This window comes from Amblyomma americanum, chromosome 10 (assembly GCF_052857255.1).
Source record: "Amblyomma americanum isolate KBUSLIRL-KWMA chromosome 10, ASM5285725v1, whole genome shotgun sequence".
Taxonomy (NCBI): Eukaryota; Metazoa; Arthropoda; class Arachnida; order Ixodida; family Ixodidae; genus Amblyomma; species Amblyomma americanum.
Window position 1 is genome coordinate 31,279,040 of NC_135506.1, and position 15,809 is coordinate 31,294,848.

A 15,809-nucleotide genomic window follows, 5' to 3' on the forward strand; every position below is an offset into this window, starting at 1 on the left:
CCACATGACAATTCGTTTTAATAAGTGTTGTAGGCATCATCCCAGAGCAAAAACCCGCTCCGAAAAATTTGTTTCCACTCCTTTAATAACATCAAACATCGGGTGAAGTTGTCCTCAGCGTAAATTTAAAAATTTAAAAATATGTATAGCCAGCGGACTGCATTGCGAAATTTAGGGCAGTTTGGAAACTAGCCAGACTATAGGCAGGCTTGGCAATACCTGAGCGTCTCTATAACTGTACACTAAATGTTTTCAAATCCCTGATTAGCGTAAATGCTCATTTCCTCGACATACCGAGGCATGCCAACATGACGTTGTGAACATTCTTGTGGCGAGTCAGTTTCAATTTTCAACACGCAATGGCACTGAAGACAATACATGCAAAAAAGTTAAAAATAGCTAGATATATCAATCCATATACAAAAATGGCAATAGATAAGCTTACCTGTAACCTAGGATACACTGCATCCAGGCTAGTGACGTGCTTCTTGGAGCGATGTGCAGACGCGTGTTGGATAATCGCGAAAAATCGTGCTATACATATGCATGGAATTTTCAAGGGGATGTTCTGATACAAACTATAATTCAATATATCCGGAGTCGACTGTATAAGCATGAACAAAAAGTTTCACCCATTATTTGCAAAATAAAAAATGATACTGCCACAGTTTACATGCAGATATTATGACAGGCAAAAGCTTTATGCACGGGCCCTGCAAGTGGGGCACGCAGTGGTTTTTTTTTGTGCTATTCAAACATTATGCCACTGTTCATCCTTCCAACATTCACTCCTATAACAAAATAACTGCCTTTCGTCCTCTCTCCCCCCCATCTTCCACCCCTTGAGAACACAAGACTTCAACACTTAACCACAGACGACACGTCTTTACGGACCAGGGGGTGATCACATGCTCCCACCATGGTGACACCAGCGAGCTTTTGTTACGAAACCGTGGAAAATCGAAGGACAAAAATGTTGGCCAAGTAAACGTAAAAGCGTTCCACTGCATGCATAAACATTTTATTCCTTACAAAGTAGACGTACATATTAAAATACAACAAGCAACAGACATACTCTCTTTTGGTTTTGTGTATTAACAACCTTTAAGAACATGCTACTCCTCGACCCGTCACTTCCTAGAATGTTGCAAAAAAACAAAAACGAAACAGAAAGGTATAAAACACGGCACCACTGGCGCACAATTCAGCGACCATGGCAACTCTTTTGACACGTCGACTTATTGTTGTGCCCTGAAAAACTGCGGCGACAGTCGGCTTGCCAAATGACTGAGAAAAGTGTGTGTCGATCCATGCTTATGTCTATACAAATTACTAGATATATATATATATATATATACGCCTACCTACACAGCTACAATCTGCATGGTGATCCGAACAACACAAGCGCACAAATGAAAAACACAGAAAAACATGTGCCCATCACTTCAGAAATAAAAGGACAAAGCAATGCGCTTCACACACACACTAAAAAGAGAGAAAGCACTCTCTGTCTGAAAGACTAACAATATGACAACGCATACTGCAAAAAAATTTTCTTGAGCTCCGCTGACTCCTTCATTACACCGGGGTGCTGCATACGTGTTATCGAGCTAAAAGATTATCCACTGAGCAAATGAAGGATATCTAAGAAGTTTACAAAAAAGAACCTAGAATTCCCAGCAACTCGCCTGCGGTTCACAACCTTCAGAGCTCCATATGCAGCAAAGTGAATTGCTATGTAACTTTGGACACATGAGCAGTCAAGGCTATGTGACAGAGTAGAAGAAAAGATGTGGACGATCCATAGCTTTGCCGGCAGTAAGATGGGATGAGTGATATTTTCATCAGAGCCCTGCCAAACATTACTCTCGTCCCAGATGTAAGAGGAAAAAAAAGCAACATTTCTAGTCGAAACGAGAAAAGCAAAAAAAAATATTGCTGTGTTGATACAGTAAGATTTAACTGTTTGGAACTGTTTGGAACTTCCCAAAGGAATTCTAGGAGTATAAACTTTGTATCCTACGTAAAATGAGACTACTCCACAGCACATCACCACAGAAAAGGGCTCCCAGATAACATCAGCCATTTACACTGTGCGAAAAATTCTTCTCATTTCTTCAGAACGACCATGGATACATAATCTTTGCCATGATTGCACATGTACAAGAAAAAAAAAAAGATGATATTGCATCGTAAAAAGTAAAGCACCAAGCAATGATTTCAAAGACAATCCTCATCTGGAAATGTTGGCTGCATTTGTACTGTACACAGCAGTGTGTGCAGCGATGGTACAGTACAGTAGTGGCACAAGAAAGTATCAAAGATGATTCCACGATTTCATGACGCTGGCACAGTGAAGCAATGAAAACTTGCAACGGCCCCCTTTCTACACAACTCCAAGAGAAATGCATCCTTCCGAGTGTGGTGTGGCGGTTACGGGCAGTCAAGCATTACATGTGGCACATTGACATACCACAATTACAAGTGATATACAGTGCATTCCAAAGCTATCCAGGTCATTTCACATGTTGACAAAAAGCAAAAGTTCATATGCCAATTGGAGGAACACGACACAAAATGACACTGAAAAACAAAACGAAGTAGAGATGTGGTTGTCCTACCTTCATCTCTGCTTCATTTTGCCTTTGCACATTTTTTCAGCTTAAACCACACATGGGCAAGAGAGCCATAATGGAATTCTGTGGAACTGCTGCCCTCCCAGCACCCGAAGTACTTCTGACAGTGACCGCTGTCTTCACCATCAAAAATCCAGAGTAATAAGTGTGGAACAGACGTCGCATCACCTGGCTCACTGGTTGTTCTGGTCACCCACAAAGTGGCCAGGAAAGTTTGAAATACACTATGCCTATAACATTTGGTTGAAAGAAAAAGCTCCTCGCACAGTGCAGACAAAGTACAGCAAAATGCCATCAAAGGCTCCTAACCGAGTGTAGAAAGAATTAAAATCCAACGGGAAGTTACGCTTCAGACAATGAAAGAATATTGCGTACCGATGCTAAGCTGCATGTCTCTGAAGCTGTTATGGCGGTAAACCACTGGGAAAGTCGCTCACTTACTGCTACTAGTGCTTGAAGTCTCATGTCATACAATACTGCTTTCTCTTATGGAAGCAGAACAAGCAGCCCTTATGGAATGACTAAAAGTTCCTGTGATGAAAAGCGCTAGCAACCGTAAAAACTGCGATGCTACTGCTGACCCCAGATACGCTTTCGTGCCTTGGCCAGAATGATTGTGTGCCACTCAACACTAGGCAGAATTTCACACACTAAAATACTAACAATGCCTCCAAAATATAGGGCCAGCAATTGGCCTGATCTGTAAGCGACTCTCGGACAAACAGTCAGGGCTGAGCCAGCTGTAGTGCCACTGTATCGCTTCACACTAGTAGGACACACACATTACACGAAGAAGAATTTCATCTACGAGATGATTTTTTACTGCAGCCTTTGTAATTTTGCACCAGTGTTTCTCTCACCAAAGCTAAAAGAGGTGTGGCACCTCATCCAAGTGTGCTTCTTTTTTAAATCTGTAATGGAGAAATGTTAATCTATGACTTCTTCACTTCTGTCGTTCCTTCACAATGTTGTGATTATGTTTCTTGCATGCAATATCATGTGTCACAGCTGGCATTTGTGCAATTCGTTTGTAAGGCTTAATGCCACAAGTCAGTTTCGACGTTACGTCATAGTCAAGAGACTGCAGTGTCCCTGTGCACGGATGACACAAGCACAGATCAACATCAGTCAAGATGAGTGTGACCACAAAAAAAAAAAAAATTGTTCACGTCGTTTCCAAGTCATAAAAGCCTTTGCCTTCTACTATAACAATGGCTGAGTAGTGGTTGTCCAAACCTTCCCTGTCTTAGGTGCTTAGGCACGTTCACAAGAAACAAAAGCCGGGCATCCCCAGTAGGGTACCAAGGGCCGTTTTACAGACATTGATCGCCGGAGCGATCTTCAGCCATCTTTCCTGCGCATTTGGCTCCATTTTCTGCACAAAAATAGCATCCGGCAGGCCTCAATTTCTTTCCTCCAGCTGCCTTGCTAAGCTGAGCTGCCTTCCATTCCGCATGGCAACAATTTTTCCAGAGCGTTAGCCACAGCTACTCAGTGAGTGTCGTCATTGGAGGCTTTCCATGAGGATCACCCGTCAGTTGTTGGTTGTCCTTGCCGCTACCTCCACTTTCTTGGCCGCAGCAGTGACATTGTCATTCTTCAACTGCAGAGCTTCCGTCGCGGAGCTCAGGTTATCCTGCTTGAGGATCTGCAGCTGAACCATCAGGTTCCTCAAGCCAAACAGGTACCCTTCGTCGGGTCCCTTGTCCTTGGGGCTGTACACCGAGTGGGCAAAGTCAATCATCCGGATGTCCACCACGGGTGCCTGCGGCCGCTTGGCAAAAACGCGGTCGTTGGGCGGCCGCGGCGTTTCTCTGCTGCAGTCGTTTGAGTTCCCGTCGGGCCCTTTGCCCTCATACAGGATCAGAAGCGAGCTCGTGTAGAAACGAAACGACTCCAGTTTCTCTATGACCTGCGAGCGGAAAATGCGGAGCACAGCAGGGTTAGAATGCAATCACAATGTATGATAAGAAGATGCAATACGTAAACACCTTTATTTCGCTCAAATCCGGCAGGCAACTATGCTTGCAGCATCACTACATGCATAGAGGGCACTGTAAGCATCGATCCTGCGCGTACAGAAGGCGCAGAGGTGCAATGCTTACTGTCATACCTGGCCTTACCTTCACATTTTGCATAGCTTTGTAGAAAGAGAAGGCATATAAAACCCTTGCATAGTAATGATGGTAAGAACTGCTTTACTTTTATGATAAAGCCTTGAAAGAGGGCCGAAGGCAAGGCTTTCTGCAGTAGCTAGCATTATTTGCACCTTTCTCTCTGTTCCTTTTCTGCATTTGTAGCTATGCTAAGACCTTTTTTGCTGGCAGTGATTCATATACTAAGCGACCCCCAAGTTTCCACACAAGTGAGTTTGGAAAAATGGGTGGAGCTGTATGTGGTGAAGTACACACAGGCAACTTTTTGCTCAACATTATATTTAAAATTTTCATGATCCCTCTCTCTCCAGCGTGCCTTTTTTCTTTTTTAATGCCTAATTGGTGTCGGCAATTTTCGACACCGCTCTCTATCAGTGCCATACCTGCAGAACTGTTCAGTGAACAGGAATTTTGCACAACAGTCTGACACTGCTTGCGACTTCCAAGACACATCTGAGGCATCATCTAAGCATTTGATACATACAACTTCCAACACCAATACAAAAAAGCATTGTCGACATAATCACCATTCATACGATTTCCCGGTTCATAAGCTCAAAATCTTGAGCAATAAAAATGTCCCTTATAGTTACACTATTTTTCTTCTGGTTAATACGTTCCCAGATGATGCGATTTCCCAGTAAGTACAGGTCCCTCCAATATGAATGGGAACAACCAGTTTACACGAAAATTCTTTCTCTACTAAAGTTGAAAATGACTTTTAGACGTTATACGCGGAGAGGAAAACTAGTTATAAAATAAGAAAAAATGCACTTGACACACATAATTATGAAGTAATCATTAATTGGATGCTCAGGCCTTGTTCCGTTGCATACTGGAGGGACCTATACATTCAAAACATTGCCAATCATGATCACATGTCACGACTGACAACCAACCCAATGTGCCGGTATCCCAGTGTAAGTCAGCCGTTAGGGCGGCTTCTACTGAATGCAATGGGGCGACACATTCGAAACAATGACGGCGGGAAAGCCGGCTGACAAATGACAGAAACAAAGTGGAAGTCTTGCCAAACATGCTTACTTTTGTCATTGTCATCACTGGACTGTATGTGTTGCAAAGTTCATTCTGGGCCAAAGAGAATGCTAATGCAACAGAAACCTACAGCTCCACAAAAGCTCTTCAGGCCTTGCACCAAAACAGATGCTATCCTGCATTCAAGGAAGTTTTAGGTTTGGTTTTATGGCGTGTGTTGTCCCAAAGCAACTTGGGCTATGGGGGATGCCGTAGTGGAGGGCTCCGGATAATTTCGACCACCTGGGCTCTTTGAAGTGCACTGACGTCACACAGTACGCATACTTCTAGCATTGCGCCTCCATCGAAATGTGACCGCCGTGGCCGGGATCGAACCCATGTCTTTCAGGTCAGCAGCTGAGCACCATAACCCCTGAGCCACTGAGGCAATTTATTCAAGGAAGTGAATGTGTCAATAAAGGCCCTTGTACTTTACTCTTAAGTGATATTTTTTCAAAACCTTGGTTGTTTTGCATCATACCTTTTACTGGGGCAACCAGCTCCCCCCCTCTAGTTTTTAAAAAAATGCACCAAAGAGGTTGTACCGCATTAGAAATCAGGCTTGTGTGAGAACTTGCATCTTTTCATGCATGGCTTTTCGACGTTATCGAGCATTAAACCTGACAAGAAAAATTCCTTCTCAGCACATGGTTTTTTTCTTAGCAAATGAGTGCTTTGCACTTTCTAAGAGAGCGAGGGGCTAGGATGTCTATCGCCCAACCCAAAGTTGTTTCCGACTCCAACAAATTGCAATATGATTTTAAAGTGACCCTCAAAACAAAATGAAACTGGCTTGTATCGACAGGACACTGCATTACAATAAAGAAAAGACAGCTCACACCAAAAGTGAAGCCTTTATCAGCAAAGAAAGACCAAAAGCCGAAATGTAGGTGTCAACACCACCAGCTGCTTTCAGAAGTAAAATGCATGCATAGACACCCATTTTTTGGGCGCGGATCCGAGAGGCTACACTACTCTGGCATTCACTTCAGAACGGTGGCAGCCCATCCTTTCCAGTGAGGATGTCACGAGTTTGAAATCAACTGGCGGTAAAGGGTTTGACTTTTCGCTGAAAGAAAATTTGTTTATGGGAGTTTAACGTCCCAAAGCGACTCAGGCTATGAGGGACGCCGTAGTGAAGGGCTCCGGAAATTTCGACCACCTGGCGTTCTTTAACATGCACTGACATCGCACAGTACACAGGCCTCTAGAATTTCGCCTCCATCGAAATTTGACTGCCGTGGCTGGGATCGACCCGCGTATTTGGGGCCAGCAGCCGAGCGCCATAACCACTCAGCCACCGCGGCGGCTGATTCGCTGAAAGAAAAGAAGTTAGTGCTCCCTACCTGTGTTAGTGTCTGCAGGCGTTCAATGAGGGGCAGCAGGATGTCAAGGCGGAAGCGGACGCCGTCGTGCAGGAAGTGGTACAGCGTCTGGCGGAAGCCTTCCACGTTGAGTGACCGGCCAAAATACTTGTTGTGGCACTTGTAGTAGCCGAGGTTCTGCTGGTACACCTGTGGGATGTCAAAGGAACAGCACATTAGGCATTAACAAGGTGGGCTAAACACACTTGAAGGGGGTCCCTGTCACGTAGAAGAAAGATATGCAACATCAACTACTCTATATGGGGCAATACACAAAGAGAAAACACCAAGGTACTGTATTCAAGTGCTCAACTACAAACTGAGGACACCCACAGCAGTGAAAGGGCAGAGGATAAATTCTTTACAGCACAAAAAGGAACAGGCCAGCTGGAGGATTGAGGCTTCCTTCCCATTTCCTGTTCATTTTGTGGTGTCAATTACAGTTGAGATAGATTTTGAATAAAGCGATATTTCAAGTAAAGCAATTTCGTTATAACGAGGGATGACTGTAATTAACTTCATCAGTGGACACCTCGACTGTGGGGCCAGGAAAAAAAAAAAAAGGAACTGACTAAAAGCTTTAGATTTCAACTAGTGTTTCTGTTTCTGCTCCACAGCAGCACAGACACACAAACCACTAAAATGACAAACACGAACACTAGCTAGCAACTGAAGCTTTCAGTCCACTTTTTTTTTTTCCCTGATCAAGTAATTGAGGTGTCCACCAACAAAGTGAGCCAGTTATGTGCCTTTCCTTTCCTCAAATCTAGTTGAGGATTTAGCCTGGGAATAAGGCTAGAGTGGGTACTAGATTGTCTAATTTGCTTCCTGTAAATGGGCCCTGATGTTCTCTAGCTAGCAACTGAAGCTTTCAGTCCACTTTTTTCCCCTCATCAAGTGGTTGAGGTGTCCACCAACAAAGTTATGTGCCTTACCTTTCCTCAAATCTAGTTGAGGATTTAGCCTGCGAATAGGGTTAGAGCAGGTACTAGATAGTCTAATTTGCTTCTTGTAAACGGGCCCTGGTGTTCTCCCAAAATTTCAGAACAATCACATTTTTGTGCATTACCTCCATTGAAATGAGGCTATCATAGATACCATCGAACCCGCCAACCTGTCCTCAGTAGTTGAACGCCACAACAACAGGGCCATTGCAGAGGCAAAACAACACAAAACAAACATACTGGACAAACAAAAAAATAGGAGAAAGAAGCAGGACCAGTGTCTCTCCCCACCTGCATGCCACAAATGCGCAGCCCAAGGGGACTGGACGTGGTGGCGGCCGTCTTGGCGTCCAAACTCCTGCGCTTCTCTTCCGATGCATCGTCCGCGTACTGCCGAGTGCCCATCTTCAGGTCCAGGATGCAGGGAAACGTGTAGCGAGCTGTCAGGTTTTCCAGCAGGAGGAATTCTGGAGGCAGAATCATAATAGCGCAAGATTCATCGGCAAACTGCAATTGCACCATGCAGCGGCCTCCTTTAAGTGCGTAACTATACGCTTACAGAACTGCGTGCCCAACCGCAACAGCTGCTGTAGTTAAAGAGACAAATTCAAGTTGGCCTGCGCAAACAGACTATGGCATTCCAATGACAAAAAGACCACTCTCACCGAAAATAAGAGTTTTTAAAAGCTAGAAAAGGCCGCAAAACTGCACGCATTGAGAGCGAATTTTAACACAGATCCCAGAAGCTAAGCTACATCTCCATTTGCTTCAAAATGGAGGCAACCAATGCTTAATGTCCGGAACTTCAGGGAGTTAAATTTGAGTGGAGCGAAAATTTTAAAACTCAATTTTCTCTGCAATATGTTGCTTATTCTTCTGCTAAAAAAGTTACCATACCCCCCTAAAAAAAGCCAGGAACCAACTTTTACTGAGATCAATAATGATCTGCAGTTGTCCTCAGTGCCTCTTCATGGCAACAAGTAAATATCAGTTGTCAATAATTGCCGTGCTTGCACATGACAGAAAGCCTGGCAACCAACGTAAGCTTCTATAAGAACCAAGATAGGACTGCAAACCACTCCATGTGCCATAGGCTACCAGTGTTGTGAAATAAGTAATTTTCTGTACAGTATTGACTGCACCACAAGAACACTGCATTTGATCACAAATGAAGTTTGCAAATAAGATGGTTCTTCAGTTTTGCCCTTCAAAAAAAACTATTTTTCTTCCTTAAATTTCCAGAGAAATTCACAGTACACTGCTGAACAATGTTTTGAAGTGTGAGTAACAATGCTATTTCTAACGTGGACTGCAAAAAACAACAACTGCCTGTTTCTCTCAAAGCATAAAATAACTATCTTACTCTACGTGTGAACTGTACTTCAGTTTACTACAAGCTGCTGCTGCTGTTCCACTGTATTTAACAAGAACTCATTTGAAGTAATGATAAATCATAACTTTAATGCCTTTTAATTCAGAAAAAAGGACAATTCAGACACCCCGTACTAGTTCTGTTAAATGCATATACTTTTCTATGGAGCGAAAATCTCGTGAATCTGGAGGAATTTGGTCGTGCTCCAGTTAATCACAACAGGCTGCAAAGCTTGCATGTGTACAGGGCGCCGGATAGGTGGTTATGATGACCATGGGTGAGTGGCTCAGGATGATCGCATTAGTGACAGTGTTCCAAACGAAATGTAAAGGCTCTGTACTCATTGCTATGGTCATCAGTCGAGAAGGTACAATGAGATGATTTTTGTTTTGCGCTGCGCGCTGTCATTTCGTTCACTTTCGTTGCATGCGCAGAGCTCACTGTGCTGTCAGCATACTTGGATTTATTGCGGAGCCAGTAATTATTCTGCATTACGCCGTTAACGACTACGCAGAAAGTGTTTTAATTTTTTGTGTGATGTGTGTGTGCTGGGGGTCGAGGCTATTGATGCCCCGTGTCACCAACATGCTGTCACTGCATCATGTGGCAGAACTGAGAAAAACAGTAATTGCCATGCAAATTCCTCAAAAGAAACAGTTGTTTCGAGAATAAAGGTATGTTGATGTCAGACACTTTGCAATCGTTTGTTTTTCGGTTCATAAACAACCAGTTCAGTTTTTTGTGGCAACGTGTCTGTTACGTGGTCCTCATTTCTGGAATGTAAACAAGGCCAACGAAATCTGAAAAAAAAAAAAAAGTGACTGCACTACTGCGCTATAATATTCCAAATTCGTTCTTAGCGAATGAATCACACATGCTGACCCTGCCCAAGTGAGCAGCCGCTGCTCAGTTCGACGGGCTGTACAGTGATACAAACAAAGAAAATGGAGGCTACCTTGAAATATGTGATTTCTTTGTTTACCTTTTTGATTAGTCTGAGTAGTGGCTCAATAAAAGCTCATCTAAATTGGCTGTCAGTGCCCTGCCTATTACTTATCGCAGATAGCGACGCGAGCTTTCCGTGTTCCAAAAGAATGTGCCGACGCACTTCAAGACTATGCTGAGTGCGGTGTCAGTTACTCAATTCGAGACAGTGAGAATGCATGTTTTGTTCATTCAGAACACATTTGGCAGTGCTATAATATGGTAGTGCAAGGGCGCTATCACATGGTTCTTTTTTTCATATTTCGCAGGCTTTTTGTAATTGCTGCAAAAAACAAGCAGGTAGGAGATAAGTTGCTACAAAAAACTGGATCTGTTGTTTCGGAACCCCCCCTACTACTCACAAAACGCATGCGAGCCTAAAGTGAATATTAAAAAGTCTGCATAATTATTGTTAGCTATTCATGCAATTAAGAGGAATTTTTGAGAAATACTTCTGAGCAGTGCCACATGACAGGAAACAATATGTTATTGGTCTCACACAGCTCCGATACACCGCATTTTTTAAATCCTTGGTTCAAGTTAGGTGAAACACCCTGCACACCTACCAAAAGTATCCCTCCTGATGTTATTTTACGATATTATTGTCTGTCCTTGTATGCATGTGCAAACACCTGCAACAACAACAGCACCAAGAAACAGCGCACTTGTGGTCATAACCTTTTTCTGGATAATGAAGACTTCCGATTTGCATTCATAAAGCATAAGCGAAAAGGTGTTAAAGGGACACAGAGGACAAATCCATGCAATTATAGTTCTCTGGCTCTTTCAGGCTAGGTTAAAGTTTGGCCGGCAACAAAAGTCACATTTATTGCCGAGATAACTGAATTCCGTCAGTCAATTTAAACTCACAACCTCCTTACCAAAAAGGAAAAGCTGCAACCCTTTTGAAATGAACTGTGGTGTAGTGAAGCCGCGCCAGAGTTGATGCCGACGCATGCATTTTACTTGCGAAATCAACTGGTAGTGGCTTATAAAAGCTCCCTTTTTGGTCCGAGTGGTTTTTTTACGATTAGAATATGACACCCTGACAAAAAGGACACTCGTCAGTGCTGCTTTAATGGGTTACCTTGTTACCTTGTTACCTTCGGCTTAGACGTGTGGTACATCTGAAACATGAAAGGCCAGCATGTGGAGAAAGGCTCGAGGAAGGAACGAGTGCAACTCCAAAGGTAAAAGGGCTAAACTGATGAACAGAAAGTGACAGTGCAACAAGAGTTTTGCACGGGAGAGTAACACGTGAGGATGGAAATTTCAATTCGGGCCCTAATAGCGGCGGCGTACCTCTGGGGCTCCCTGAAGACGAAAGGAAGCGCTGAATCTGCAGGTTGTGGCAGCGCACGATCCAGGGGTTGTGTGTGGTGAGGCTGTCCTTTCCGTCATCCTGCTCCTCAAATAGCTGAGTGCCGTCCGTGAGCACCGGCTCAATCTCGACGCTGCCAGCCTTCTGCCAGCGCATCCTGTGGCAAAAAGCAGTGACTATGTGCAACCCACTTCAGACTCGCCTTTCAAAAGCGGCAACTTTTTGGGGGGATCTGAGAGTTGTTAATAGTTGGTTACAACTTAACAACGAAGTGGCAAATCCCCTTCAATGGAAGCTGCTCAATTAGTGGCCTCGATCTATTGTCATCATGTCATAACTCTGCACCTGCCATGGCTGCCAGCAGCTGCACACAAGCAGGTGCAAAGCGATTGACCGCTACATCACGACAATAGGTCAAGGCCACTGGTTGGTCGGCTTCGATTGAGGGGCATTTGCCACTTCATTCGAGTTGTAACTGACTGCATTTGATCTACAACAGCGCGACAGATAGGGGAGAAGAAGGGACACAACACAGACTGGCAGACTGGTATTGTTGACTGCATTTGCTAGGCGGCATGGCATGTGAATAACAATCAATGTTCTCAATACAAACAGCCCTAGCCCTAGTAACTTTAAGGTATGAAGGCAATGAACAGCCCCACATGCAAAATAACTACTAAAGAGATACATCACGTTTCAATAGTCATTTAGGCTAAATATGTATATAGTAACTATATAACTTGGTTCAGGTTCTAACAGGGTACACTGAGGACATAAATATGCCTTTGTGTCTAGAAGAGCCATGAAAAATGAAACCTTAGTTTTTCCTTGTTTGTGAACGCTTCTTAAGACTGCATAACTTGCATCTTGCATGACATGTTCACGGCAGCACAATCTATTAAACACACCAACTTCTCAAGCTCCAGGTGGGGCTCAGGTGGGATTCATGTGGTGTTAAGGGCACCTTCTAGTTTGCTGCTTAATAAAGCGTTGGGTCAATGGCCGAGTCAAAACACTTGTTGCCACTTCAGAACCTGCACGGGTTGCGAGTTAGGAATGCTTATGGGTTCCGAAATGTCAGCAGACATTTAAAACTCGGTCAGTGACCCATGGTTTTACCACCATGCAATGACGTGACCAGACTGCATTCCTTCTAACCCTAAACTGAGTTCACTTCTCCATGAAAGTGACCTAGGACCTGACACACTTCATGCCTAGTATACTTGGACAGCATAACACGCAATAAAAACTGAAACTTCCGTGATAACACTGCCATTAAACCTTGCTTGCTTCCTTCTTATCGAAAAAGATATATGCAAACTATCTGCTGACTGCAATTGACACCAGAGATAAGTGATGGTGGCCATAGTGTTATGAGACAGAGCGGGGCCGAACGCACCTATACTTTCGGGCCTTAATGCTTGTGATGCTTTCAGTGCCTTTGATGGTATGACTAGAGGCACAGCCATTCTTGTGGAGGTCATAAGAAGGATGCGCTGTCAGTGTTAGGTAGCCATCGGGGTCTTCCAGCAACGCCACTTCAACGACACCTGTCAAATAAGCAGCATAAGAGCGCAATCATCATCAACAGCAGTCATTTCATGCACAGGTGTGGCCAAAATAATACGGAGCATGCTCTGTAATTTCAACTTCTCTCGCAATTTCAGAAGAAAAATATTAAGGTGCATTGGGGTTATATACTAGTGCAACAGAAGCATCTGCAAGCATATATACCAAGTACCTGCTTATTTTTGTTGGTTAAGGCATGAGAGGAGACTGATCGGCAAAGTGTGCTTCACATTATTATGGCTGTGACTGTGCACCTTTCCTTGGTGCACGATCAATATCTCTTAACTCCTCCAGCACTTCAACCCATCATCGTAGTTTCCAGTTTCTTTTTTCCTGCTTTTCTTGGTGCCTACTTTATCAGATTTCTTTAGCTGCTGCGCATGTTAGAAGCCCTGCACATGCTCTCCTGTACACTTGTCCAACAGGGATGTAAGCCATGCCCTGATGCTGATGGCTCTTCTATTTAATTTGAACCAGAATGTAATGTGTGCCAATTGCATGTTCTGTGATGCCATTTCCAAGATTTTTTTTTTTTATCAGCATGGTAGTTACTGTCTTTTGCCCACCGCTCTTAAGAGCTAAATGTTCTTTTATGTGCCTTGTATGGCCCTCAGTCTCAAACCCAAAGCTTAGCAGCAAGGTGCTTGTCATTACCTCACAGTGTTTTCCAAATCCTGGAACGGTGAAATCAGGCAACTAAAGAAATTTTAGAAGAGAAAAGAAAAAACAGCAAGCTGAAGGATGGAAAGTACTGCTTACCTTTGTATTCTGATGTGAATGGCTTGATATCATCAGGAAGATTTTCATAGAATTTTAGTTCTTGTAGAATCAGCGGCTTGCACAGAGTGAACTCATCAAGACACAGCATAGACGATCGCCCTCCAACCTGAAATAGAGAGTCACACTTCAGGCTTGAAGCTACTGTCGATACTGCACTTGCTCAATATTTCTGCCTCTATGCATGAGATGGATCATATGCAATAAAACGAGGTGCTCTGAGGTGATGACGTAATCCTTAATTGCATTGCAGCATTTCACACAGACTTCAGCTGCAATACTATTGCAATCATAAAATGAACGACTCCACCCAGGAAATGAACCAAATGGACCACACATAGTTGGAGACCCCATGTCATAAGCCATCTGTACAAAAACAAGCATAATATGAACCTACATGCCCTTTATTCAGCAGAGGTGTATATAATAGGGAACTGCAATTCTGCTTGTCTATAGGCCATATTTTGGTGGCCCTAACCTATGTGGCAGTCAGGCAAGGTTGGCTACCTCATCAGGTAAATTTATTGTTTTTCTAGTGCAGAATGCTGCAATTGGTCAAAAACAAAAACGAAAGTATACAATTCCTGCCCGGCGAAACGGCGGTTCGGCCGTTTCTTCCGTTGCACAGTGCACGTCTTACGAGCACAAGTCGGCACGCTTGCAAATGATAATTTTAGCCCCGTAGACAGAGTACAAGCTAAGTTTTAAATGCAAAGGATCAAGCACCAGTTCTTGCATAGAGTACACAGCAGCGCTCGGGTGATGCGCCTTCCAAAACGATGTTTAGGAGGTGTTACTACTCACCTGGTGAATGTAAGGTTCCAAGACCACATTTTCGGACTTTCCGCCGGACTGAGCAGCCATGGATCATCGCGTTTTATTCTGCGGATTGCAGTGTGACGAGGAGGATTTTCTGGGACGACGAAGCTGTCATCCCGGCGTTCAACGGTTCTGCGAGGACCCACAGAGGCAAGGTGCAGTTGTTTTGAATGGCCCCCCGTAAAGATACAGCACCTATCTCTGCGAGACAGCGCGGCAGCAGCTAGTTTCTCGTGTCATTACGAAACGACCGCGCGAAAATTCTTCGAGGCCAGGCAGCTCTTTTGAGTGTGTCCTCGCTGGATAAACGTGCTTGGAAAACACCTGATTTCACAGCAGCGCCTGAGTGGGCAGCAGTGAGACCAATTACGCGAAGTCTGTTTGAATTGTGCAAACTCACGGCGTGAGAAGTAGCTGGTGAAAGAGATTTTATAGCGATACCGAGGAGAATTGAAATCTCTGTTTCGCGGATACATTGGCCAATGCCGGTGCGAATCGACGAAGGCGATCACGACATCAGTTTTTTTCTTAAGCCCACCGGGACTCGCCAGCTCAAAACGCCGCGTCTAAAAGCGATGCGGCTTTCTCGCCGTACTCACCGGAGGGAACAGGAAGTGTTCGTGAAGCCACATACAAGAAAACGAAAGGAAATTAAAAGAGAAACGAATCGGTATAGCACTACTCAAAACATAGCGCAGGAAATTTTGGTGTTTTAATCCTTCAAAAGAGGGCTCCACAGGCACTTGCAGCGCTTGTGGTGCGCCGTGGTCAGCGGTTGCTATGCGGAATACGAGCATCAGAAAAGGTAATTGAAGGTCATTAGACATCGATA

At 44.0% G+C, this 15,809-nt stretch overlaps 1 protein-coding gene across 2 annotated transcripts; it reads right to left on the reverse strand.

Annotated features, from left to right (window-relative positions):
• Nucleotides 1–1,004: 1,004 nt before the first annotated feature.
• LOC144106750 (inositol hexakisphosphate kinase 1-like) lies at nucleotides 1,005–15,733 on the reverse strand. Of its 2 annotated transcripts, none has more exons than XM_077639594.1 (8): nucleotides 15,577–15,733; nucleotides 14,963–15,109; nucleotides 14,141–14,267; nucleotides 13,212–13,362; nucleotides 11,794–11,969; nucleotides 8,427–8,602; nucleotides 7,174–7,341; nucleotides 1,005–4,548 (listed from the first exon to the last, which is right to left on the reverse strand). In XM_077639594.1, exons 2-8 carry the CDS (start codon nucleotides 15,020–15,022, stop codon nucleotides 4,171–4,173), a joined length of 1,236 nt encoding a protein of 411 aa, XP_077495720.1. In that variant the 5' UTR covers nucleotides 15,023–15,109; nucleotides 15,577–15,733; the 3' UTR covers nucleotides 1,005–4,170. The 2 variants fall into 2 exon arrangements, with proteins under 2 accessions (XP_077495720.1, XP_077495721.1); XM_077639595.1 differs by lacking the exon at nucleotides 15,577–15,733 and adding an exon at nucleotides 15,378–15,551.
• Nucleotides 15,734–15,809: the final 76 nt, after the last annotated feature.

Coding starts and splice junctions, on each gene's coding strand:
- LOC144106750 (XM_077639594.1), bottom strand. CDS start 15,022: ATGGCTGCTCAGTCCGGCGGAAAGTCCGAAAATGTGGTCTTGGAACCT. Junction 13,363..14,140: donor ATTCACATCAGAATACAAAG/GTAAGCAGTACT, acceptor CTTATTTGACAG/GTGTCGTTGAAGTGGCGTTG. Junction 11,970..13,211: donor ATTAAGGCCCGAAAGTATAG/GTGCGTTCGGCC, acceptor TTTTTGCCACAG/GATGCGCTGGCAGAAGGCTG.